The sequence below is a fragment of the Malurus melanocephalus genome, unplaced genomic scaffold, assembly GCF_030028575.1.
Source record: "Malurus melanocephalus ecotype Western Australia unplaced genomic scaffold, MMel_1.1 scaffold_74, whole genome shotgun sequence".
NCBI classification, from domain to species: Eukaryota; Metazoa; Chordata; class Aves; order Passeriformes; family Maluridae; genus Malurus; species Malurus melanocephalus.
The window spans coordinates 2152013-2176062 of record NW_026623306.1 but is presented as its reverse complement, the minus strand read 5'-3'; the positions used below and the strand labels follow the sequence as shown (position 1 = coordinate 2176062).

At 41.8% G+C, this 24050-nt stretch overlaps 1 protein-coding gene across 1 annotated transcript in view; it reads left to right on the top strand.

The window, feature by feature from the left end:
* Positions 1-24050, top strand: part of ELAVL4 (ELAV like RNA binding protein 4) — a 60411-nt gene that overhangs the window by 27821 nt on the left and 8540 nt on the right. Inside the window, exons 3-5 of the mRNA XM_057367064.1 lie at positions 12991-13094; positions 22986-23139; positions 23522-23747. Coding sequence (XP_057223047.1) covers positions 12991-13094; positions 22986-23139; positions 23522-23747 — 484 coding nt within the window. The remainder of the gene's footprint in view (positions 1-12990; positions 13095-22985; positions 23140-23521; positions 23748-24050) is intronic.

Genomic DNA, 24050 nt, shown 5'->3' with positions numbered 1-24050 from the left:
CTCATTGTTCCTGAGCAGAATCCATCACTGATTTAGCAAGGACAAGCAGCAACACCTGCAAGGAATTTGAGTGCRAGTTACTGACTTGCAGGTGCTGCTGGAGGTAGGATATTGGACCAGGCTGTGATACAGTACTGCTGTTCTTATGACTCTCTCAGCATCTGTTTAATCAGTGGAATATATCAGCTTCAGGGGGAATAAAACAGAACWTTTTTATTGTTTTTATTCTCAAGAGCCCAGACTGGTTTTGGGTTTTTTTTTCCAGATAGATGGTTTTTAAGGGGCGTTGCAAAACCAGATGGACAAAAAGCTGTGTCATACTCACCTGCAAGCAAACAAATGGCAGCATTGCCAGSGTGATTAATTGTTCCTGTACTAGAGGGGCTGCTGTTCCTGCAGTACAAGCTCTAATCTCCCTGCTGCCCTGTTCAGATAATTGTGCTCACACACATTTGGAAGCACCTTAAGTTAGGTATCAACAGGCTTCCTTCCTCTTGCTGCAGAATTCAAGGCCCCAAAAATGAGGCTGCCTCGTCCTTCCTTAGGAAGCTGTTGGCTGGAATGGAGGGGGTGTATTGACTCTCCCTGCTGTGAGGACGGTAGGTAGGGCATGAGAAGATAGGACATGTAACAAGAAGTATTCTCCAGCAGTTCCTTTTTTAGACTCCTCTGTTCTCCTACTTTCTGTATCTGTGTCATTTCTATTTACCAGAGCRTATCTTTGCCCAATTCTTTGTTTCTTTAAACATTTTTCTCCTCTGGAAGCTGCTTTGTCTTAACTAAAAAAAATAAAACCAAAAACCAGCCCCAAACATGAACAGCTTGGGAGCTTGACTGGTAACATATTTTTCCCTTATGCTTTTAACTTAATTGGAATAGCTGCTCTTGTGTACCTTGATTTTGTTTGTTGGTAGGATTGTGGTGCTCGCTTGCTCCWGGTTAGGTATTTTGCCAAACTGGAAACAAGGAAAAATGTTTACCTTTTCCTCTGTTTACCACCTACCTGTTTAATATTGTGAAAAGCCTCTTATAAAGTTGTGTATCACAGAAATTGTCCTGGTTTTACTGGTGGTCAGCCAACAATGGTATCAGTCTATGGCACATCCAGTGCCAAACACGCAGGTAATATTGTAGGAGAAAGTGTTAGCTGACRGAGATTAAATCTGCCACCTTGAAAAGAACAGGGTTTTTATGCTGGAGAAAATTTACTGAGTAGCATATTCATGCTAATATTCTTCCCAAGAAAATTATCAAGAATATGTGATAGAACTAAGTAGTAGGTGCACACAATAAAGTCATAATATTTTCTCCCTGAAGTAGTTTTCATTACTTCTGTTTCCTGCAGGTACCTAAAAGGAATATTATAAACATTTGAAACATATTTAATTTACTGTTCTTGTTTTAAAATTCTTGCAAGTTCTGTCCTAAAGCTGAAACAAATTCATGGAGAGGCTCCCTGCAGTCTATACATCAGTGGGTAGCAAAATTTTTATAGGTAGCATGTTCTGGAATATAATAAATTGGCTTTACCTTTCTCAGCATCTTTCCAGATGCTGTGTAAAGTAATCTACGTAAATCAAACTATTACAGATTAACCTTCTTAGCTGTCAGGTTGCAGCTTTGATTTATGTTTCTGCTGATCAGATTAAAAATGCTGCAGTCACGAGTTGTGTTGTTAATATTAAATTTTGTATTCCGGTCTGTAATAAATTGCTTTCCTCTGTGCRTTGGAAAAAATGGTTAGTAGAGCTCAGAGTTTAATTAGTGGGCTGTTGATGAGACAGAGCAGGTATTGAGAGTCATTGTTCCGAATTACTGTGAAATTTGTTAGTATTGTTGTGGCTTTTGTTTTTTGTTGTTGGACAGAGGCTGAGGTACAAAACCTTAAATGTTGCTGAATTAAATTATTTAATGACAAAATTATCTGGGCTTTTTGAATTTGCAGTCAACTAGGTTTCAGATATTGCTGCTCCAGTATAATGTCCTATTTAATATTCTTGTTTTGCAAAACAAACTCTTTGTTTTTCTCCAGTTTTGTTTCTCTGCTGTTTCCTGTAGACTGGAAGCATTACTGCCTCTMTTTCTACATTAAATTATTCCAGTTTTGAAGATGCACTGGGTTTGTGTCTTGGCGTTGTCTTTCCCAGTTCCTCTGCGTGCATGCTTCTTATTCAGAGTATGTTCTTGGCCTTTTAAAAAAAAATCTCTAGCCCATGAACCAAGATTTTTGTTGAGTCAAGACTCCACTCAGCTGGTGCCGTTCTCTGACCCTCATGAGAGTAGGAGCATTATTCTGTGTGCAGGCTCTTCCCTGTCCTGTCCTTCTGCCTTTCTTCTACCACTCACTGCCATMATTTTCTAGAGGATTTCCCATAAGCTTTGGGTGTCTGACATTGCCGTTTTTCATACAAGTTTGGTACATTTGCACCAAAACTGCATGTGGCACAGTATGGGCATGCTGTGATCCAAACTTAMTCCTTTGGTTGAATAATCACTGCTTCTTTTGGATTGCCTTCAGTTTCTGCTCCATTGTTCAGTATTAAATTTTTAGTTGCATTCTACTTTCATCTAAATTTCAGAAGTGCCAGCATTTGGGATGATATGCAGGAGGGAAGATACATCTGCTGTAATGAAGCATACACCACTTCTGTGACCTGCTGGTTCATGCTCTTGGAGTGCCTTTTCTCTCTGGTTTCAGACTATGTGATTCCTTCTACCCTCTCTTAATTTCATCTTTTTTCATGAGTCAAAAAGATATAGAACACTTTTTTGATATTTCATCTCCAGTCATAGTCTTTACTCACTTGAAATAGCTATAGGCTTTTGTATCTCCTTTYAGTCACAGTTTAATCAAAGGATACCATACTTCAGTGTTTTAACACCACACTTCTAAGCTTGTATTTTAAGTCACTCTCAAGCCATAGGTCTCAGTTTAAAAACCTGGTCACTGCAGTAATTTGCCTTCCTTGACTTTGGTATACACATTCCTTGTTGTAATTGTGTGGTCTTTACCATTCTTTCTGTACTGCTTGTCCAGTGATGCTGTGTCCTTCCTCCCCAACGTGACATCCCCTATTTGGGATGAGAATGGCTTCCCACAGTGTATTGTGTACTTAATGTATTGCAGTGGCTCTTTTAATTCCTGTTCTGTATTTTTTTTTCCACAGTGCTGATAATGATTTTTATGTGTTGATACGTCTTTCAGGGTTTTTTCTGTTTGTTTTCATTTTTTTCTTACTGAAACTTGTTTTCACTTAGCCTGTTTGTTTCTAATATCCGCATTCTTGTGCTTAAGTTGTCTCTTCAGCATTGAATTTACTGTTCAGGATAGACAAGTCATGGCTGTTTCTTGTCCATTCATGCCTGTCCCCAGAACACTGGATTTTTATAGTACAGTCCCTGTTCTGTTCTGGGACAAAGCGGGGAGGAGTGCAGCCTTGCTCTTCTCGGAACAGCTGCTAATTCAGAGGCTGTGTGCTCCTTGAAGGAAGGGGGAGGAGAAGATGAAAAGAAGGGAAGCAAGAGATGTCAACTGAGGGGAGCAGAATCCAAATATTTGTTCAGAAATGGAACTCACTTGTCTTGTGTATGTCAGGAGCAGTAGCTTTTCAAAACCTACTTAATCAGTTGCTTGCAGTAGTACGAACACACCCATGCTGAAAATCCAGTTTTGCATTTAAAGAAACTTGATAAAAGCAAGCAAACAAAAAAGGAAAATGAGGATAATATATTCTACAGAGCATGAAATGTGTGTGTTGTTTACAAGATATCTCAAGCCCAGCACAACTCTCAATGGGCCTATGATAAGGTTCCAGTCTTAGAGCTGCAGTTTCAGCTCCCTGTTTTAGTGRCTGTGTTACTCTGTCCAAGTTCACCCTGGAAATCGTGATGCCTTTCAGTTTCTCTCCTCCAGAATAGGAATAAAAGTGCTTTCCTCAGTGGTGTTTGCAAGGAAAGGTGCGTTTCAGAGATAAAATGCTTCCATGCTATGGTAATGGGAACCGCAGAAGACTCCAGCCAAGTCAGCAGCATCTGTCTCAAACTGCCACTTAAGCTTTGCATGCAGATTAGTCCGGGTCCTCAAGCACAGCAGAGGCACAGCTCGCTTGCTTGAGCTCTGTAGTGTGCAGGTAAGAGCAAAGCCTTGTTTCAGGTGAGGTGCAAAACATCTGAAATGATAGAAGCCTTTAGGAGACCGTAAGGCATGATTTGTAAGAGCAGATGTCTTACATTGCTGGTATGGTCACGTATAAAACGGGGTACTCGCATGGGTTTGGAAATCCTCTTGAAGTTTCTGTGGGAGTAGGTTTTTCAGAAGGATCTGGTGGCACTGGGCAGCAGCGGGCTGTCAAAGCATACCCCATTTTCTTCTGTGTTCTGAGTGGATATATGGGGCCATTCTSGAGTGAAAACAATTACTGGATCCCATTTTGAGGAATGGCAGCTGCTGTCAATTGGTGTTTAATTTACATAAGAACTGCTACTGCATTGCCATCTCTGAAAATCAAGGACATTAGATTACACTGTCTTGCATTAAGAGATTTGTCAAAACGCATGGAAGAGGACAAAACTCGTGTAATCTCCTTTGGCACTGCTTGGCAAAACCAAGCTTTCTAATTCAAGGTGCTGGATGAATGTTTTTTGTTGTGGGGAACTTGCAGATGTATTTGTGGAGTCTTGCCTTGTTTTTGATGTCACTGCATCCAGGTCCAGGTGGTTCCCATCCAAAGAATGTGGAGGTCCTGGCCTTGCAGTTACCTCACCAGCACTAATCATTTGCTCTAGCTACATTTTTAGGATTTSTTTCACATTTTGGGCAATGCTTCTTTTTATTCCCCTTTTATTTTTCTAGGCTTGTTGTCATGGTATCTGGCACTTCCCATTCAGATATTAAAATTGAGTGAGTGGTGTCTGTATGTCTGGTTCATTTTCCCTCTCTTATCCTCTCCCCGAGGGAGAGTTTTACGTGGGATGTAGCACACTGTTTGCAAGGGCTTCCTTTGGGGGATTTTTTAATCACGTAGCAGYGTCTCTGTTGGAGAAGGCCTGGTGGGAAGAAGCCCCTTCCACTTGGACTGGAGTTTATTAAATCCTGTGTGCGTAGGGCTCCYGTGGGACCTCATTGTGCAACTCATGTCTCCCCTCGAGCTCCCCAAAAAAGGCCTGTCTCCTGCRTGAATGAGCTTTTATCTGAGTCTCTGTGGCATTGCCAGGATTAATGCAGTGGTAGGAATTTTATCTGTGCAGGTACCTGGTGGGGAGGGCTATTTGGGTGTCTGGGCTCTGATGCCTTGGGGAAAAGCTTGCTTGAGGGATCTTGTCCCACCTGAGGAACTTGCTGTCACTATGTAGCCTTTGCCATGCTCTAGCTGTGGAACATACAGGGTTTTTCCTAGAGGTTTGGGGTTAGCTTTACTTTTTTACTTTTTGTGAAACAGTGAGCATGTTCCTTAGGAGGGGAACTGTTAAAGTGCATTTCAATGTTAGTCTGGAACCTGCTGTAGCTCTCCAGTGRTACCTTAAGAATGTATTGAACTTAGATTTTGCTAATGGCTGTTTTGAACTGAGGGCAAGTCATGGTTCTTCATTCTGGGTGTGCAGTAGCATCACAGTATATCTGGGGCTCTAGGCTGGATTGCATTTAAATACAGCTGACTTTTTCTAATGGACAAGTGGGATCTTCTCAAAAGAACTAGCAAAGGCACCCCAGCACCCCAAGTCTAGTAAAATGATGGAAATTTCCCAGACAAAGCTTGTACCCGGTCACCTTCCTGCCAAAGGCAGCAACCAAGTGATTTATTATTCTGCTTGTCTTGGTTTTGCTTTGAGAAAGATTGTGCATTTTTCCCTAAATTCTTGCAAAGGTGAGAGTTAGTGTGATAAGGKAAGAATGCTTTCTTGCTCTTCATCTACAATATGTATTAAATTAATCCTGCTTGGACAAATATGAGGCTGTATTGTAAATAAGCTATAGTCTAAACGGGTGCTGTGCTATGAGCTGCACTAAGCACAGAACAAGTTACCCTTCATGGTGAGGTTGCAGTGAATTGTGACAGTGACAGCCTTAGCTTAATTGTTTGGTCCTAGGAGCAGWGTGTGCAGAAGATGCTTCTCCTGGTTTGTTTCTCCTGAGACAGCAGTGTGCATTGCTGGGGTGACAGCAGGTGATTCTCCTTGGTGAAGAGGTGGAGGATGAATGAGACTGACATTACCAGAATAAAAAAAACATCAGGCAAGGAGCAGGTTTTGAACTAGTCTCATGATCAGATCTCATTTTCCCTTGATCTGAATTTTCTCTGCATAGTTTACCTCCTTTTTTAGGTGAACAGCTCTATTTGTTGGTAACTGTCGTGTGGAAACAACAAGAAAAAAAAAATGAAAGTCATTTCACTTGACCCTCTTTGTACATTATGAATATGYCTTCTCAAGGGTATTTATGTAACCTTCTCCAAAAGCCTCTACTTCATATCGCTTTTCATATGAGTTGCAATCATTCCTTTTCATCCCAGCAATGTTTAAAACACTTTGGAAATGATTTGAAGGCACACAGAGCGCTGTTCTGAAATGGGCCTGCCAGCTGGATAGGGCTTGCCTTCAGTGTCAGAAATCTCTTTGCTTTGTCTTCTAGGCAAGAGTAACCAATTTCCCTGCCAGCCACCCATAGGTGCTATTTATTACAAACAATTCAAGCTTGAGGAACACCAAGAAAGTGAAAAAGGGTGTTCAGGTTTGCTTGAAAGAGCCACAGGTGGACAGCAGGTTGCACTGAGCTTTTGCGGTAGCGAGACGCTCAAGCTATGACCTTTTTTTTTCCCCTAAACTTTGCTGAGAACAGAGCAGGCACAGAGGGAGCTGGGGAGGTTTGGAGAAGCYGTGGTGAGCATTATTTATCTTTGGGTCCCAAAGCCAGAGTGACTGAGGGCTGTGAGTGTCTGACGGCTCCTGCCTGGCTGATGCGAGATGAGCTGTCAGACGTGCCCTACTTCCGAACGGAGGGATTGTGTCAGGGAAGCATCGGCACTCGCTGGCGCGCTCGCGTTACGGCTGTCAGGAGGGCAGCTTTAATTAGGTTTTACATTTGGGCAGGGGACAACAAAACCACAATTTAAGGCAGTTTGGATCGCTGCTGTCCTATTCTGTGCTTGTTCTCATGAGTGACTGCTCATAGCAGAGACCGGAGTCCTTTAATGTGACATTCYATTCCACAGTAATTTATTTCCAAATAAAAAGGATCTTTCTAACCATTTTTTAAACTTACCTGGTCACAGGTGGGCAATTAAAAGTTGTTCTCCTCTCTGAGTTGCTATTAGAATAGTTTCCTGTAATAGGAAGGCATCAGACTTTTTGAGAAAGTAGTTGGCTTCTGCTTTGCTCGTGGCAATGATTGTTCTTCATACAACCAGCAGGAACAGTGTATTTGTAGAGCTTCAGAGTAGAAGAGATTATAGAGCACTTAACTCATCTTGCCAAAACGTTCCCTGGATTAATTTCTGCTTGAGCTAGAGCATAGCTTTCAGAAAAAAAGAAATCAAGCTTTCAGAATTTCCAGTGGTAGAAGAACTGACAAAATGGTTGGTAGGTACTTTAATGTTACCTTCAATGTCAAACACAGCAAATGGCTTCCGCAGGAAAACAGCATTTGCTGTCTTGTTTTTGGTCTGGTTTCACTTGATAATCAGTGGGGCTTGGGAACATAACTCCATGGACAGATGTTGGTAAACAAATTTATACTTCAGGTGAATACTAATGCACTAGTGTTTAGGTCCATTTTAAAGTTTTTGGTTGGGTAGGCAGATTGACCCCCTTACCTCAGTGGAAGTAGTTCCTCTGTTCTGTAGACTTATCTCATGGCACCATCCCCAAGACACCAATGTCTTGCTGGGAGCACAAATTCCAGGACTGGGCTCCTCCTCAGCAAAGCACAGGTAGATCAGAGGCAACAATTTTTCTTTGTTTTTTTGACTGTGTGGCTTTTATTGTTTTAACCTTTTGTCAGTGTTGCAGGCCTGGTGTGGCCTGTGTCTTCATTTGGTTTGTCAGGATATAGTGTTTGTGCTATCTAAATGTAATTAAATGTGGTTTACTGAGGAACCAGTAAATGTGGTTTACTGAGGAACTTAAATTGATTTGCATCTTGCCTCTGTCCTCTTCCTGCTTATCCTCCCCTCCTCCTGTCTTTCTGCAGTCAGTTTTCCTGAGCAAGGAGTTTGGGTTTTTTCCACTTACTGGTGGAAATAAACAATTTAGGGCCAAGATCTGTTTCCTGAGACAGACCTGTAGGAAAGCATCCTTCGGTGATTTCCTGTTCACAGTTCCCAGTAAGAGATCTATTGGCTTTTTTTAATCCATTTAATGTGTGCCATGTTAATTTTGTTTTAGTCAATTAATAAGCAGTACCAAATCAAGTCCTTTAGAGAAGACCAAGTATATCAATGTTGATTTAATGGCATTCTTAAAATTTATAGGTCAAACTTGTAATCTCATCAAGAAGGTTGTCAGTTTAGTTTGACAGAATCTATTTTCCATAGACTTAATTTGATTGACATTGATTTTATTACCCCTCACTAATTCTTTATTATTAGAGACCAGTATTGAATATTCCGTAATTTTGCCTTGCTTGGCATTAGACTGCTGGACCTGTAATTACTTGGGTCATTCAGCCCTCTCTTKTTGAATTTTAGTGCAGAATTCTTTCCTGCAGGCTCCTGGAATTTGTTGATCACAAGAGAGCCATTAGCCYCCTTTTTTTGGAGCCTTTTCTCTGCAAGTAATCCAGATCATCTTATTTAAATTACATAATTTTAGGAGCTCCTGTTTAGCATTCACCTGGGTTACTAGTTAGTACTTCAGATATTTCTTCAGGTGTACATAATGTCTGTTGTATCCGTACTGTTACTATTAGCATCTCCTGGTGAGTCAGGATGAGTGTTGGAGGGATCTCTGTTCTGTAATCTAAAAAAGAAAAATTCTATTGTTATTCCAACCTTTACTAGCCAGAGGGATTTTATGATTTTTTTTTTTTAAATTTTTCTATGACATTTCTGTTCAGACTTACAGGATTTTTTTTTCCATGAGTTTTCTCTTTACCTCTTAATATAAATATAGAATTGGCCAAAGCAGTCTGGCTTACAGAGGAAGTAAAGGAAYGTACGGGTCTTTGGCGTTGCCTTTTTTACATATATATGGGTAAATGATACAGGATAAATTGATTCTTCTTTCTTTTTCCCATCTTCTTTCTCATGAGCTTGATTTTCAGCTCTGAAATGAAACTTTCTAAAATGCAGGACATGTACATTACCAGCTTGGGCTTGGCTTTGCCTCCTGTTTTTTGTTTTTTTTTTTAAAGACTGTCGAGTCCTTGATAACTTCTAACCCTGTTACTGCTCACTTTTTAGTCCTGTTCCTTACCAGATTCTAGGAGGTCCACTGTACATTTTCTCTGCTAGATAAAACATTCGGAAAGAGCAGTGGGAATAGCGAGATAACAAGGTGTTGTTTTAGGATCATCTAGAAATATCTCTTGCCTGACCTACTGAATCACAGCATGTGATGAACTATTGGATTCCAAATCACAGAAAATATTTACTATTTACGGTGCTGTTCCTGGGAAGTGTAGCATGGGAATGAACTACAGTGTCTGTGTGGGATCCCACTGAGAGGTCCAGCTGCTTGCTTTGTGCTGCCAGATTGTGTCCAAAGAAGTGTTACCCTTTTGGAGTACATGCAATAACAGCACATGATGAAGAAAATAGGGAAGTTCATACTGTTGACTGTATTCTGGAACAAATCCTTTCCTTTCTTTACYTCTAACAGTTCTTAGTTCTTTCATATCTAGGCTCTTGTTTTATCTGACATAAGGTATATTGCACTTGAGAGGAATTTGAAAATAACATTTTTAGCTGCATGTATAAATGTTTTTGGCTTCTTAAYAGTAAGTGTGTGGGACAGTAAAACTTTATGGTGCTTGGCACAGTCATGATAAAGCTTATTATTTTTTTTGTCTGAGTTCTTTTCCGTTTGAGACTGGGGCGTTTGTGTCARTCTTCAAATACATGATAATATTTAGGAGAGAGTGGTTGAAAATACAAAGTAACCAAACAAAATACACACCTGGAGTGGAAACCTCTTAATCGGAAGGGTTTCTCCCTTGATCTTCACTGGTCCAGTGAGGTCTATGTCTGAAAGCAACAGCAGGAATTCACTGATGGGATCAACTGCAMCAAGATTTCAGTGGGCTGTGAAGAGTGTGGAGTTTGAGAGTTTTTAAAATAAAAGGGGTATTTACTGAATTAACAGAAATTCAGTGCTCAAAACTATTCACCCATTTTGTGAGAATATAGTTCAGCTAATATGGCAATTTGTGTCTAGGATGGGAATTCATAACCAATAGTTTGAGTAACGGGCCTACAATCCTGTTAAAAATTTCATGTATTTATCCATCTTCAGGAGTATCTTCACTAACAAGAAGAAATTGTGTTTTGCAGACRTGTTATTCAAAAGAAAAATGATGTGACAGTGTAATAGTTCTCTTTAAGCCAGGTTCTGCAGTCCTGCATGCAGACAAGACYAGCTTTGTGTTGGTATGTTGTCCTTCACCTGGGAGAAAATATATTTATCCATTTCCAGTTGGTACTAAGAATGAGAGATGATATCTAAATAACTTGAATGTTACTGGGAGACTCAGAAAAAGATTCTGTGCAATAGTGATCTCATTCTTTTCTTGTATTGCCACTGATTCCCCTTCTCTACTGCTGGTGCTGTCTGTGGGTTTGCTGTCTATGGTCTCTCTTATGCAAGTACTTACAGAAGTGAAAATCYTTCTATGGGAGATTGTTGGAAAACAGTGTATACATTGTAGAGGTTGGTCAGTCTGTGTGCCCTGGGAATAGCAGTGGCTGGACATGGAAGCCCAGAATGCAACCGTAACCCCAAGGGCTCAGGTCAGCTCATCCTGTTCTCCATGTACCTCTGAAATCCAAAGACGATTAATTGGTAAAAAAGAGATACAAACACAGGTTGTATGTGTTCTGATCCTTAATTCTCCTTCCCCCCCCCAAAAAAAGAGGTTTGTTTCCTAGAAAATGGCTTTCYTCTTCCTAGGATTGTTTGGGATTAAATGTATTCAAGGTTTGATATGTTCAGAGGCACAGGGATTGGGGCTGTATAAAATACCTCAGGCAAGCAGAGGCATGGCAGGGAAAGTATCTCTACAGTATTTCTGCTCCAGGCTTCGTGCTCAGCCAGACTTCAGGTCATTCTTGGTTAATGTCATGTAACTTGGGTAAGGATATTTTTGTTGAGATTAGTTCAGCTCTCCAGGAAGACCGAGTATGTTTTTATATTTTTTTCCTGAAGTTAAATTGATGGGATGGAATTGCTTCCTGGCTGCATTGTATGTTAAAACAGCCATTTCTTATCCTTATGCCTGCATGTGGGCATTTCAGGCATGAACTGCAGTGTTTCCATGGATTTTTAAAGTCTTCCATTGCATAGTTAGCAGCTTTTAGGGCTTTGATCTGATTTCGTAAGACAGAAGCGCTCCCTGTATTTGTGTTACAGCAAACGCAGTATTTTTGGTGGCGTCTGACTTTGAGAAACACACAGATGCTTTTTTGTAGTCCAGGAGACAAAGAAACAAAGCTTTGTGCTGGGAGGCAGGATCCGTGCCTCCAGGGGACATCAAGGCACTTGGTGTGCAGCTGCCTTCCCAAGCTCCCCTTCCTCCTGGGGAGCAGGAGCTGGGTCGCTGCTTGCTGCTCCCGTGGATAGAAATCTCCACAAACGCCGTTCCTCTCCTCGGGAGGGATTTTCACATGTTTCCTTTCTCACTGCCTGCGAGCAGGAGCGTTTTGATCCCCTGCACATTAGCGCYGAGGGACAGGTGGTTTTTGGCTTGYTGTGCTCCAGATACACTGATGGGTGTGTGAGAAGGAGCGTGGTTGGAATACAGAACCTTTCACCTCCCTGATTCTCCAAATGTGATTGCGTTTCTAAGTTCATGTACCCTAACAAAAAAAAAAAATCTGTGTTTTCCAAACATGCAAAATAAGTTCAGTCGGGTGCTCRAAGGAAGGGATCTGGAAGAGGCCGTCTGTCACGCTGCATTAATAGAATCGCTGCTGCAAAGCTGCTGCTGGAGAATTGGGAGAATATCCCTGTGGAGAGAGTTCTCTGTGCCCTGTGCAGCCCCTCAGCCCTGTTCGTGTCCGTGATCCCTGTGGTGCTGCCAGCACGGCCTCTCCAGCCCTGTGTCGCTTATCCCAGGTATTAACCGGGTTTCTCTCTGCTGGAAACGCCTGTCCWGCTCTGGCTGGAGTGACAGAAGCTGCTGAAATGTTTTTGGCTGTGGTGGTGGGCTCTGCCCTCCCGTGCACAGCAGCAGTTTTTGGGCTGCTTGGCTTAGCTCTCATCTCCCATACTGGGAGCAGAGCTTTAACACGCTCCCTCACCCGCCTGCAATTTGGGCTGTCCCTTCTCCTAGTTACTAGCAGCTCGATGAGATATAAAGGTGCTTTTCCTGTTCCTCAGCCCCTTCGAGGTTAGTGTAAAAATGCCGTTTTCTTAATTTTGTGGTTTAAATACTTAGAAGTTTGTTTATAAACAGCAAAATTATATGTGTGTTTTATTTATTTTTAAGAGGTGGCCTCGTTACTGACAGGTCAGCCAGTTATATTAGGAGCTCAGCACTAAACTGTTACACAATTCTGTCGCTGTCAAGCCTCATCCATGCTTTTCAGTAAACTCCTGGGGAAGGCAGGGTGAGGGGTTGCTGCCTCTCGTTCTTACAGTAGGATCTTCAGAGCAGCAATTTCAATTTATAATGGCTCCCCTGTAGTAAGGAGATAAAGAAATGGTAAAGAACAGCATAGAGGCCATAAGGGAAAGCAGGGATGAAGTGAACAGTGTAAGAAAATTGTGCTCCCACTCTAAGTTGTTCCTGTGCTGAAAAATACTGAGCCCTTTTTTCCTTTGTTTCTTGTGTTTCAACAGGGCAGAGTTTAGGGTATGGATTCGTTAACTACATTGATCCAAAGGATGCAGAGAAAGCCATTAACACTTTAAATGGACTCAGACTCCAGACCAAAACCATAAAGGTAAGACAATATAAAATGCCTTTTGCTTAATTCAGGAAGGGGAGAAGGTAGTCATGACTGTTTCTGGCACTTTCATCACTGTTTTATTCTCCATTRTAAGGGGGTTAACAAGCTCCTCCTCAGAGCAATGAGTGGACATGCAGAAGATGAAATCTCTCTGCTCCAAAATTGCTGCTATTGTTAAAGGGAGGGGAGAGCAAAAGCATGACAGTGAGTCTTAAATGTAGAATAAAATAGCCARAGTAATACCATTATCCATAAACAGGTGAAATACGTGATGGTATCTTCACAGGTTRCATACTTCCTTATGTTTTAATGGGAAATACTTTGGCACAAAGTTCCCTTTCAGTGACACTCCTGTTGTTATCAGGTGCAGAAAGCGTGTTTCTCACAAGTTAGAATGTCATTCTAAAAAAAAAAATTCTCTCAATTTCCACATCCTTAATTTGATTTATTATTTTAAAAGCTGGAGGCTTCCCACTGAAGTCTCTTATTTCATTGTTGTAATAGACCATTAGTTATTCAATGACCTTCTTTAGTGGTCTCACAAGAAAAGCAAGCTTCTACACTGTCATAGTTTTTGCTGCATGGCTGATGAAGCTGTTCTGAAACAGCTTACAGAAGATTTCCWCATCCCAAATTCTGACAAATAATACAGCTTAAGGGATGTGACTCAAAAAATTGAAGGGGACAAACAGCAGATCAGATTCAAATTATCTGAAACTGCTTTGATCATTTTTGAATGCTGGCGTTTGATTTGCACCATTTTCTTAATTTTTCTTCTGTGGTTAATTTGTATTTCAAAGCTAAAAATGCTAAAGAATGTAAAAATAGAATTTTTACRTTAGCGAATATTGGTACAAGTAATGTCAGTGATCTTTTATCTTGCATAAAAGATAGTGTGGTCAGTACTGTAATTTTGACATTCTTGCCGAAGATTGTGGTTTGGACAAAATGGCATTCCCTAAAACAAAAATATTTGTTGGATGCACCAGAATCTCTGAGGATTGTTTCAAGCAAGTTTTCCCCCAATCCGTTTGATCAGTGAAGAGCAGAAATGCTGAGCTGAGGGTTATGAAAGTGGCAGAGTAGGTGCACAGATTTGCTGCTTCCAAACCTYCCTTAGACCTTCCAGATTCCATCCCACAGATACGTACGTGGGCCGTACATCAAAATGCTCACAGCATGGTTCTGTAGAGTTAAATGGAAACACTTACAGGAATATGTAAGGCAAGGCAGCAAAATCTTCATCTTATCAACTGCTGCAGGTGGAAATGCAGGCTTGGACTCAGCAGTTTCCACTCACAGTGAGAAGTTGCTCTCCAAATTGCTTTTAAAGGCACATTATCGGGGAAAAGAATATTTTGAAAATACTTAGTAAAAACTCAGTAGAACTTGAAAAATCTGAATCAGTTTTTCATACAGCATATGTATATTTTGAACATTATTCAGCCTTAAAGTACTGCATTTCTTGTCCCTAAGTACCTCTGTTGYTTTGCCTCTGTTTTTCTTTTTTCGTGAACCAAAGCAATGGTATTGCATTCATAATATTTCAAGGTTACAGGAAACTTGCATTTACAAAAAGGCCTCCAGAAATTGCAACTGACATCAATTATTATTACACATTTCTCACATGCAAAATTAAACTGTTCTGCCTTTCTTTATCATTTGTAGTAAGACTGGTTATCTAGGATCTTCCCATGCAAAATCTTCATGGAATGTTTTTTAATACAGTATAAATTTTAGAAAATCAGTGACTTTTGTGGTTTTGGGGTTTTCATGCTTATTAATAGCTTGTTGACTTTTGTAGAATAAAGGATATTTTGGGGGGACTTTTGAATGCTATTAAAATTTAGTAATAAGCAAAGAGATTAGATCCATCTACATGCACAGGAGCTACATAAGTTCTTCAATAACTGGGAGGAAATGTAGGTTTTCTTTCTTTTTTAAGTAAAATTGGTTTTATGCAGTTGCCTAAAACCAACCCAAGGGAGCCTTTGAGCCCAATAGCCAAGTTTTGGCAACAGGGGCATGCAATCAGCAGTTTCCAACCCAATTTATTCGTTGCAGAATCGCATGCCATCACTTTACCTCATTGTTTTTTGGTTTTTTTTTTTTTCAATTTTTAATTCCATGTCACTTCTGGAAAYGTTGATAAATTAGGTCTGTTTCCCTGGTACTGCTGAGGGGTGAATCAGGTGTGTTTAGTGCTGCCAGTGGCATTTGTGTTGCTGGAGGTATCACTGGTTTCCAAAGGGTTGCARGGTGATTAGAAACTCAGCTCCACTGAACCCCCTCGCTTCTCTGTTGTCCCCACACGCCACTTTACCGCATCTCACTGTCATTCTTTTTAAGGTTGAAGTATTTAAACTTGTGGAATTACTATATTTAATTATCAGACCTGATTACTTTAGCTACAGATGCCCTTTGCAGTTACTAAAAATGTGCTGTTGGTGCGTTAMAAAAATCGAGAGAGAGAGAACATCTAGAAGGGAATTTGGTGGCACATAGTTTTGTAGGCTAAAAAATATTGACTAGAATAACACTGAGCTGGAAAAGTACTGCACACTACTTTGTTTTCTGCTTTCTTCATGAACATGGCTTTGTTTTTTGCCCCAGAATGAATCTGTAAATRTCTTACTGATGGATGGGCTGAACCTTGCCCTCTGCCCATGTCTGTTGGGTTAGCTGCAGCCCCGCAGGTAGCATTTCTCTGGCTGCCTTTTCGAAGTTGTTTTGATGGCAAGAAAGTTGAAATGAATAATCTGTGAAAGCCTTTTTACAGTGGCAAATTACTTCTGCTTGCCAAGGTCACTGTGGTCCTGCTGGCTGTGTCCCATCTGTGTCGTGGGCTCTGCTGTTCCTTGCACTTACGCTGAGCATGAGGTGGCTCTGGGGAGTTGTATTTGCACTCATTTTCTGACCCCACAAGGCTTAATTCCTGTTTAAAAATAATATGCATATTTTATGCATGTGGCCCCAAATGCTGTCCTTTTCACTTCTGTAGCATTTTTGTGGCAGCTTAATGTTCTCTCTCTCTTGATGCCTTGCAAAACAGCCATGCAGTCACAGGAGGAGCTGGCTTTATAGCAGGATCAGCAGAACAGCCAGGCACAGTCGGCTCTGATGTGTGGRCTAAAATAACTGAAGAAATGTTCTTTTTATTCTGTCATTGTTATGATAAATAATCCCTTTTCACTCTAGCAGCTAAAATATTTATGTGCATTTTATTTAAGTCAATGATGCCCTTTCAAGTCAAAGTTGAGAGGTGACGATTTACAGAATATCTGTTTGGGAAAAGCATTGGAGGAAGCRTTGTGTTTGGTGGTAATAGGTTATACACATTTTGTTCCTCCTCAACTGATCATAGTGTATATTTTATTTACGCCATTTCACAGCAGCAGCATCTTCTTGTGGGGGAGAAAAGCTTCACTTCATTTTTACAGCTAAAGCTTGACATAATTCTGAAAAACAGTTTAGAGTGAGGGAAGAGACAGTGTGTGTTGAAATAAATATATATTCCAGAAATTGAATCTATTTTTAGAAATTAAATTTGCCCATCCATAAAAGCATATGAAAGGTCACTGCTGCTGTTGAAGATTGCCTAGCAATTCAGTTGCATCAAATATCAGAAGGAAAATAAGATGTGTGATGCATGGGGTACAGATTGTTTAAACTGCTGCTTTGCCCTGAATAAAGGACAACGCCTGAAAGGATGCGAAGGAAGTGTTTTACAATTTACTTGGGGATTCAGGTGACCTGGCTTCACTGGAACAAGGGCAGAACAGTTTTGAAAGGAAGTTTGAAATCTAAAAAGAGCCAGTGACCCCCTGAAGTGAAGTTTTGTGCACCCCTCTCTTCTCTTTTCTGTGTTGCCTGAGAAATAGGTTTGCTTCTTCCTTCCCTCACAGGAGCAGGTACACGCTGTGACACTGCTGGAGCAAAGGGAGATGTCCCCAGAAAGGGGAGAAGGAATCTGGGTTCTCTTAGCCCTTGATAACCTCCAGGTTTTAGATCCATCAAATCTATCAGATGGTAAAATACCAAACGGTTCATTCCGCTGTGCTCAGAGGCTTTTTCTAGTTATTTTAATTTTTAGTTAAATTGAATAAATAGCATGGAATTCTATATTTCTGCTTTACTCTCCTGTTTCGATCGATAGGTCTGGATGGTCCTAATTTAAAACACAGCAAATAAGACTGTGGGAGAAAGTAATCCTGCATTTGCTGAAAATAAAGTAGTAACATTACTGCTGAAAGATCTTCCTATTTATCTTGGTTTCTCTGGCATTTTTCAAAATGCCAGCTATTTCCACAAAACTCGGGCTCTAAATCTGTCCATGTTAATTCTTGTAATTGTCCRCAAAACTACAAACCATCCTGTCACTGTAGGGTAACCAAATAACAGCAGCCTCATACTTCTCTGTCCTACAAAGTCATTTGTCAAAAAGATTGCCTTCCAGCCGTGCTCGGCGGAGGAGGAGGCGCAGGAAGCATGGGGAGGGAGCAGGAATTGCAGCAGGGAGTGGTGGGATAGAGACCTGCATCTCCTGCACCCCATCCCAGCTCCTTGGGGGATGTGGGGGCAGTTCAGCACAATTTGGGTTGCAGCCAGACAGGGCTGGATTGCTGACAGTGATGGCAGCAGAGCTCTGGTGTTGGGTGCCCTTGGTGCAGCGCTTGGCCAGAATTCCTGTGGTTTCCAAGTGTGTTCTTCCCGAGCCTCCCCAGGGCCCCTGAGCCTGCTGGACCCTGCCTGCAGCATCCTCCACAGGTCCCAGTGGAGAAATGGGACATTGTGTGGCAGAGAGATCAGGGCAAGGCACAGGAGAGCTTGGATGCTCTGCAAGGAGGAGATGGGCAGTCAGGGGTTTGGAAGGTGCTGGGAGTAGCTGCATGTGTTGGACAGCAGCAGAGAGGGATTTGCATGCTCAAGTGTCTTTGGACCCCCTTGTTTTTCTTCCCTGAAAATTCACATTACAGGCTGCAGATTTGGGATGTAGCTCTTTTACGGGTCCTTCTAACATTGAGGTGACTGCTTGTTCTCTCTTATGGTCCAAGAGGGGTCAGCTGCTCTGGCTGCTGCTCCCCAGCACAAAGCCTCGGACGATAAWATTTAAAGATGCTGCAGACCCGCAAAGCCTCAACTACATTGACTCCTGTTTCACTGTCTAGGGGCCTCTGTCAGTGTAACCCTTTGGACTTTGCTGTGCTTGTTACCAAACCCTTCTCCATCCTTTGTGCCTGCATTGAGGCTGCTGCTCAGAGAACCTTCTAGTGCTGTGTTTGAAGGTTCAGATTTGGCTCTGCTGCTTTCAGCAGGTGCCAGAGAGCCTTTCCCTCCTAATTTCATGCATCTTCCCTTAATCGCCATTTCTCTTTTTACTGCTGCAGTTTTGCCACTGAGTCCTTTTCACTCCACAGAGCCAGAGCAATTATTTCTCTTAGCCTTGCTCTTAATACAGCCAGAGTGTTCCTAGGTTATTACCTATGGATGTCTTTCCTGAAATGATGGGATAGACCGTTGTACCTGCAATTATAATTAATGTCTGTAAAATGGCATTGAATCGCTCAACAGTAAAGTGCATTGTCACTCCAGTCCATCCCCCAGCCAAGGGCTTAGGAAAGAGAGGACAAAGCAGTGCAAGCATCAGATGTGAAAATATTCCAGATCCTGGTCTTCAGCCTCTGGACCAGAGGGCTTTTGCATTTGCTTGTTCTGACAAAGCATGCAGCTGTCACAAGAGGGTGACAAATCTGGTTTTGCACAAAATTAGGACATAGACAAGGATCTGGAAGTAGCTGTGGGGAAATGGCTCTTTCTGCCAKAGCCTGTTCACTGGTGCTAAGCAGATTTTACTTCTAATTCTTTATGTGCTTTAAACAAGTGAGGTTGTGCTTATTTGCATGCAAATATTGCATTACATGTGTGAGGCTTTTTGAGCAGTTGTGTTAAAGCAGTTCTGATTTGTACCAGTGAGATAAGGGACAGTGAGTGTGGGTTGTCCCCATTTTAAACTGGACTTCAGGCAGAAAAAAGCCAAGTGACTCACCCCAAAAATCATACGAGAAATCCTGTATCTCGGAGAGTGTCATGCAAAGACAAAGCAGAGTCTCTGTATTAAGGTCAGTAAAGAGTCTGGTATTTTTGAATGTTGCACAAACTTCATGAAAGCTGCCCAGGGAGTCACTTAACACTGGCTGCACTTTAGCTGCTTGTGGCTGGAGAGGTGTCCCAGGGACTGCAGGTGCCATGGGTGGTCCTTGGGTGCCTGTGGTGCCACGCAGGGCACCCCGATTTAAGGCTCCTGGTTTCCCATTCTCCAGGTGAGGTACGGGGGATGGAGAGCAGAGCACATCTCAGAGAAGGTTGGTGTGTGCAAGGTGAGCTGCTTGGTTGCTGCTTAGATATGCCCAGGGCAGGGTAGCTCTGCTGGCAGAGCTCATCATTCCAGGGAAGGATGGTGCAGTTTCTCTTAAGAGCAGACTGGAGTTAAATTTTGTAAGGAGGCTTCTAGAAATGGATTTGATGTTCTAGAAGTCCAAGATTAGGAGAGGAGCTGAAGGCTTCTCTGCCAGCAGCAGCAAAGTGGTTAAGTGTCAGTGTTCAGATGGCTGCTGTTCCTTGTTCCATAAAACAAATGGGATGCGTTCATGCCTCTGGGTGCCTTTGCTGTGGGCTCTGGCTTGGAAAGGCCAGACAGCTTCAATTTATGTTCTGAAGAGTTTTGAGGTTAGAAATTCTTCAAAAAGTGTTCTATATGGGAAAACAGGTAGGAAATCAATAMGAAAGATAATTACTTGAACTTGGAGATATTTTCTGTGCACCTGAACAAAAATGTGCTTTGCCATGGAAGATATGAAATGCTGGACCTTGTGATGCTGCAGTAGTGTTGGGAGACAGTGGTGCAGGATCTGGAGATGGCTGTTTGTTATGAAGAGAAGCCCTTACGCAGGCTAATGCTCAATGTCAGATGAAAAGTGTCCTAGTAAATGTTTTTTTTCCACAGTTAGTATATATGTATTAATAGAAACTAACATCTGAGGCCAGCAAGCCATAAAATGAATTGTACAATATTTTATTATCCTCCTTGCAAATTTGACCACAGAGTTCCTGAATGATCTTAGGCAGTGAAATCCAACACCATGGTTCGACCTTCAACCGTCGTAGGAGCGGACAAACATTTTAATGCTGAGAAATGCCTGGGTCAAGCAGCAGTTTGGTGTTCTCCRGCTCATTATTTGAATTCTTTGTGATGCCTAGGATTCCATATCCTTTTCTTTTTCAATGCTCTGTTTCATTACAGGGTGCTAACACTGCCGTGAGCAAAGGAAGGAAAAAAAAGATCATTTTTAAGTGTGAATATAAAGAATTAATGCAGCGTCCTCACCCAGCGCTTTGCGGTTTGCAGCGATAAAATGGGAGCTGGTTTTTGCTCCCATTTTAACTCACGCAGCATAAGGAGCTTCTGGTGTGATGGAGGGTCAGGGTGGGCGATTTCTTCCTTTGATAGCTCACACACGGGAAGACATCCCGTCCTCAGCACTAACTGAATAATAGCTTGAAAGCAGGATGGCACACTCTAACCGATCGATTTGTCATTGGCTGACCTCAGAGGGAAGATGAAAAAGATTCAAAAGCAGATAAATAATTGACATTACTAGCCTTGAGTCCATTCAGCTCGCAACCTTTTCTCCTTGATATTAAAGACGGCTGAGTTGCTTTTGGCAGCTTCTTTCTTTGGCTCAGGCTCCCCTGCAGCCTGAATGTTTGATTGCGGGAGGAAATAAAAACTAGACCTGAGCAGCGATAGGTGTTCACACGTGCTGGGAGTGGAGGGTTGGGAGTGTGAGCAGCCTCTCCTTCCCTCTGCCTGCATGCAAGGCCCACGAGAGCAGAGCCTTCTATGAGTAGAAATGTGTATATATAAAAAATGTCAGGCACTCATTGCTCTGGGAAGTAGTGTTTTTTGCATATCCCAGTACTTTTCATCCTCCCTGTAAYGTGGCATTTGGCTAATGAATGTGCCAGAGTGAGAAACCCAAAGGAAACCCCTGGCTGTTTTCCCAGGAACTTTATTCATTTTGCAGTTCTCAGTTTTGAGGAATAGATAAGATCCCTACCTTYGCTCTAGAGAGGCTCTTAAGTGTTTTTTAAACTGTTATTCCTAAAGTAGGTTAAACTGTAGGTGCCTGAACCCTTCCAGTGCCCTCTCAAGGTAAGGYATTTGCAGAGTGGGGAGCAAGAGTCTGTTTTTCCAAATGCCCCAGCACCAGCCCAAGCTGTAGGTGTTAACACCATGTGATTATCCCTGGTGTCCCCAAGGGCCTGGGCTGAGCTTTGTTACATAAAACCGAGTGGTGCTGTCCATGTGTGTTCTGATCCTGCAGCATCAGAGGGGTGCTCAGGACCAGCACTGGAGCRATGGAAATGCTGCACCCTGTCAGGAGCTCATGGGCTGTGGCACAAAGTAATTCCACCCCAATATCCTTTTGGTCCCTGGAGGTTTCTCTGCCCCTCATGTCTGCTCCTCTGTGCTGCGTGCCTGAGCTTGCATCCATTGATGCAAATGTTTTATCTAACTTCTATTTCGGATTTCTTTCCCTAAATTTTCCCACCTCCTCTCTCCAGCCTTCTCTGTAAATGTTAAGATTTAAAAGGTTATGTACAAACATGTAAGTTAAAAAGAAATTGCAAAAACCTTAAAATCTAGAATCTTTAGAGTTTGCCTGCTATTATGCAGAGAAGATTGTGGAAGCAAATATTAGTCATTAACATAATTTTCTGTGTTGAGTCAACATCTATTTTTAGGTGTGGAGCGCATAAAGACAACTCTTTGACACATAAAACACAYAGACATCCATTTGACATCATCTGTGTTCAGGCTGAGGCTCAGGAAGAGGGGAAGACAGTTGCTAAATGTATTGTATTTGTGATGGGAACCCCCCCACTTCCTTTCAAGACACATTTTARAACATAATGCAGGAGAGTACTGATCTGTTTATACTGAAATAAATCAAAATGAAGTGCAGAATATTCAGGTTTGATTCCAGTGCTGTTTCAGATGTGCTACGGAGTAATTCATGATCTGTGCTGAATATTTGCCATTAGGCTTTAGGTTTTATGATGTTAAATGTGTGTATTCTAAATGTATGTGTTATTTTAAAAGTGCAGAAGGCTTTTTATGCACCTATTATAATTATAAATCTGATTCATAGGTAGAAGAGCAGTTAAGAGTCTTGAATTAGTAATTTTCCAACAGCATACATGCAGTGCCACAGCTAGATTTTCTTGTTTGCTTGGCCATAATATTTTATGGTCTGGTTCTGGGCTTTATAATGCAAGGGAACTTCTCGTGATAAATTGCAGATCCGACAATGAGTGTCAGTATACAGCTCCCTGAGCAGATGTTCATTTAGTCTAATTTCACCAGTACTTTACTGTTCATCCAGAACAGATCTTGCCAGCTCAGGATGCAAACACAAAAGAGAGAGAGCACAAAAGATCACTCCGCAAATAACCTGATCTGTTTCAGACACTTGGAGGGGGAAAAAGAAAAAAACATGCAGGAACTTCAGAGCATGAGGTTGGCTACAGCAAATCATCCACACACCCAGGGGGGCAAATTTAGAAAGCCATGCGTGGGAAGTTGCACATTAATCCACCTCTGAACAATAGTTATTTTGTGACTGCGCTTCAAGAGCCATCGTGTCTGTTTTTAAGGTCTCTGTAGCTCTTCCTTTGTTCCTCCAGCCTTCCCTGGCTCTGTTGGTTTTGCAGAGCAGGTACTGTCTGAACCGCAGGGTTATGGGTTGTGAAAGAACAGAACATTATCCAAAATGCCAGGGGTGGCTTTAGCTCACTAACACTCGTGTCCTTTTCTCTCCCTAGGTGTCATATGCCCGTCCAAGTTCAGCATCCATCCGGGATGCCAACTTGTATGTCAGCGGCCTTCCCAAAACCATGACCCAGAAAGAATTAGAGCAGTTATTCTCACAATATGGGCGCATCATCACCTCACGGATTCTGGTTGATCAAGTCACAGGTTAAAAGAAAAACTTTCCTTGATACGTGCATGTTTTTTTCTGGAAGTGGTGAAATTGCAAATGTCTACTGGTGCAGCTGGGTTTTTTTTTTACTTTTAGGGTAATACACAGTACCTGGTTTTTACAAATGTAACTGGAGGTACAACTGCTGCCTCTTTAATGAGGGAATATAAAAATGTGTATTACAGTCATCGTTAAATACAGTAGGGGCTGGTTTTGGAAATTACAGATTGAGAAGAGGATTTTTCTTTACAGGACTTTGCTTAATTTGCGAACCATGCATTTTGTGTGAAGTGAAAACCAGCGTTCAGTTTATGTTCATTACATAGATGAGACTGTTCCTACAAATATTCATCTCTCCGCATGTTTTTACTTTCCCAGGGGTTTCTCGAGGTGTGGGATTTATCCGTTTTGATAAGAGAATAGAGGCAGAAGAAGCCATAAAGGGACTAAATGGCCAGAAGCCTAGTGGTGCTACAGAACCAATTACTGTGAAGTTTGCCAATAACCCCAGCCAGAAAACAAGCCAGGCACTCCTTTCACAGCTGTATCAGTCTCCCAACAGACGCTACCCTGGACCACTTCACCACCAGGCTCAGAGATTCAGGTAATTACCTGGAAAACAACTGAAGTTCCACCAGCGACAACAATGTGGGGCAGGTGCTGTGCAGGAAAATATGCTTTAGTTGCGTAGGCTGACCTGATTTTCTTTGTAAAATTAAATATTCTTTCCTGGAGAATGAGGAGGAAAATCTGCTGACAGCAGTAGTCATGTTGTATTTACTAAAACAGCTGAAGTACTGTACAATCAGATCTCATGAAGGCTCACAGAAAAAGGRAGGACAGAATAGAGTTACACCGATAATCAAATGAGCAGTGACTATCCTGTTCTTCTCTCTTTTTGGATAAT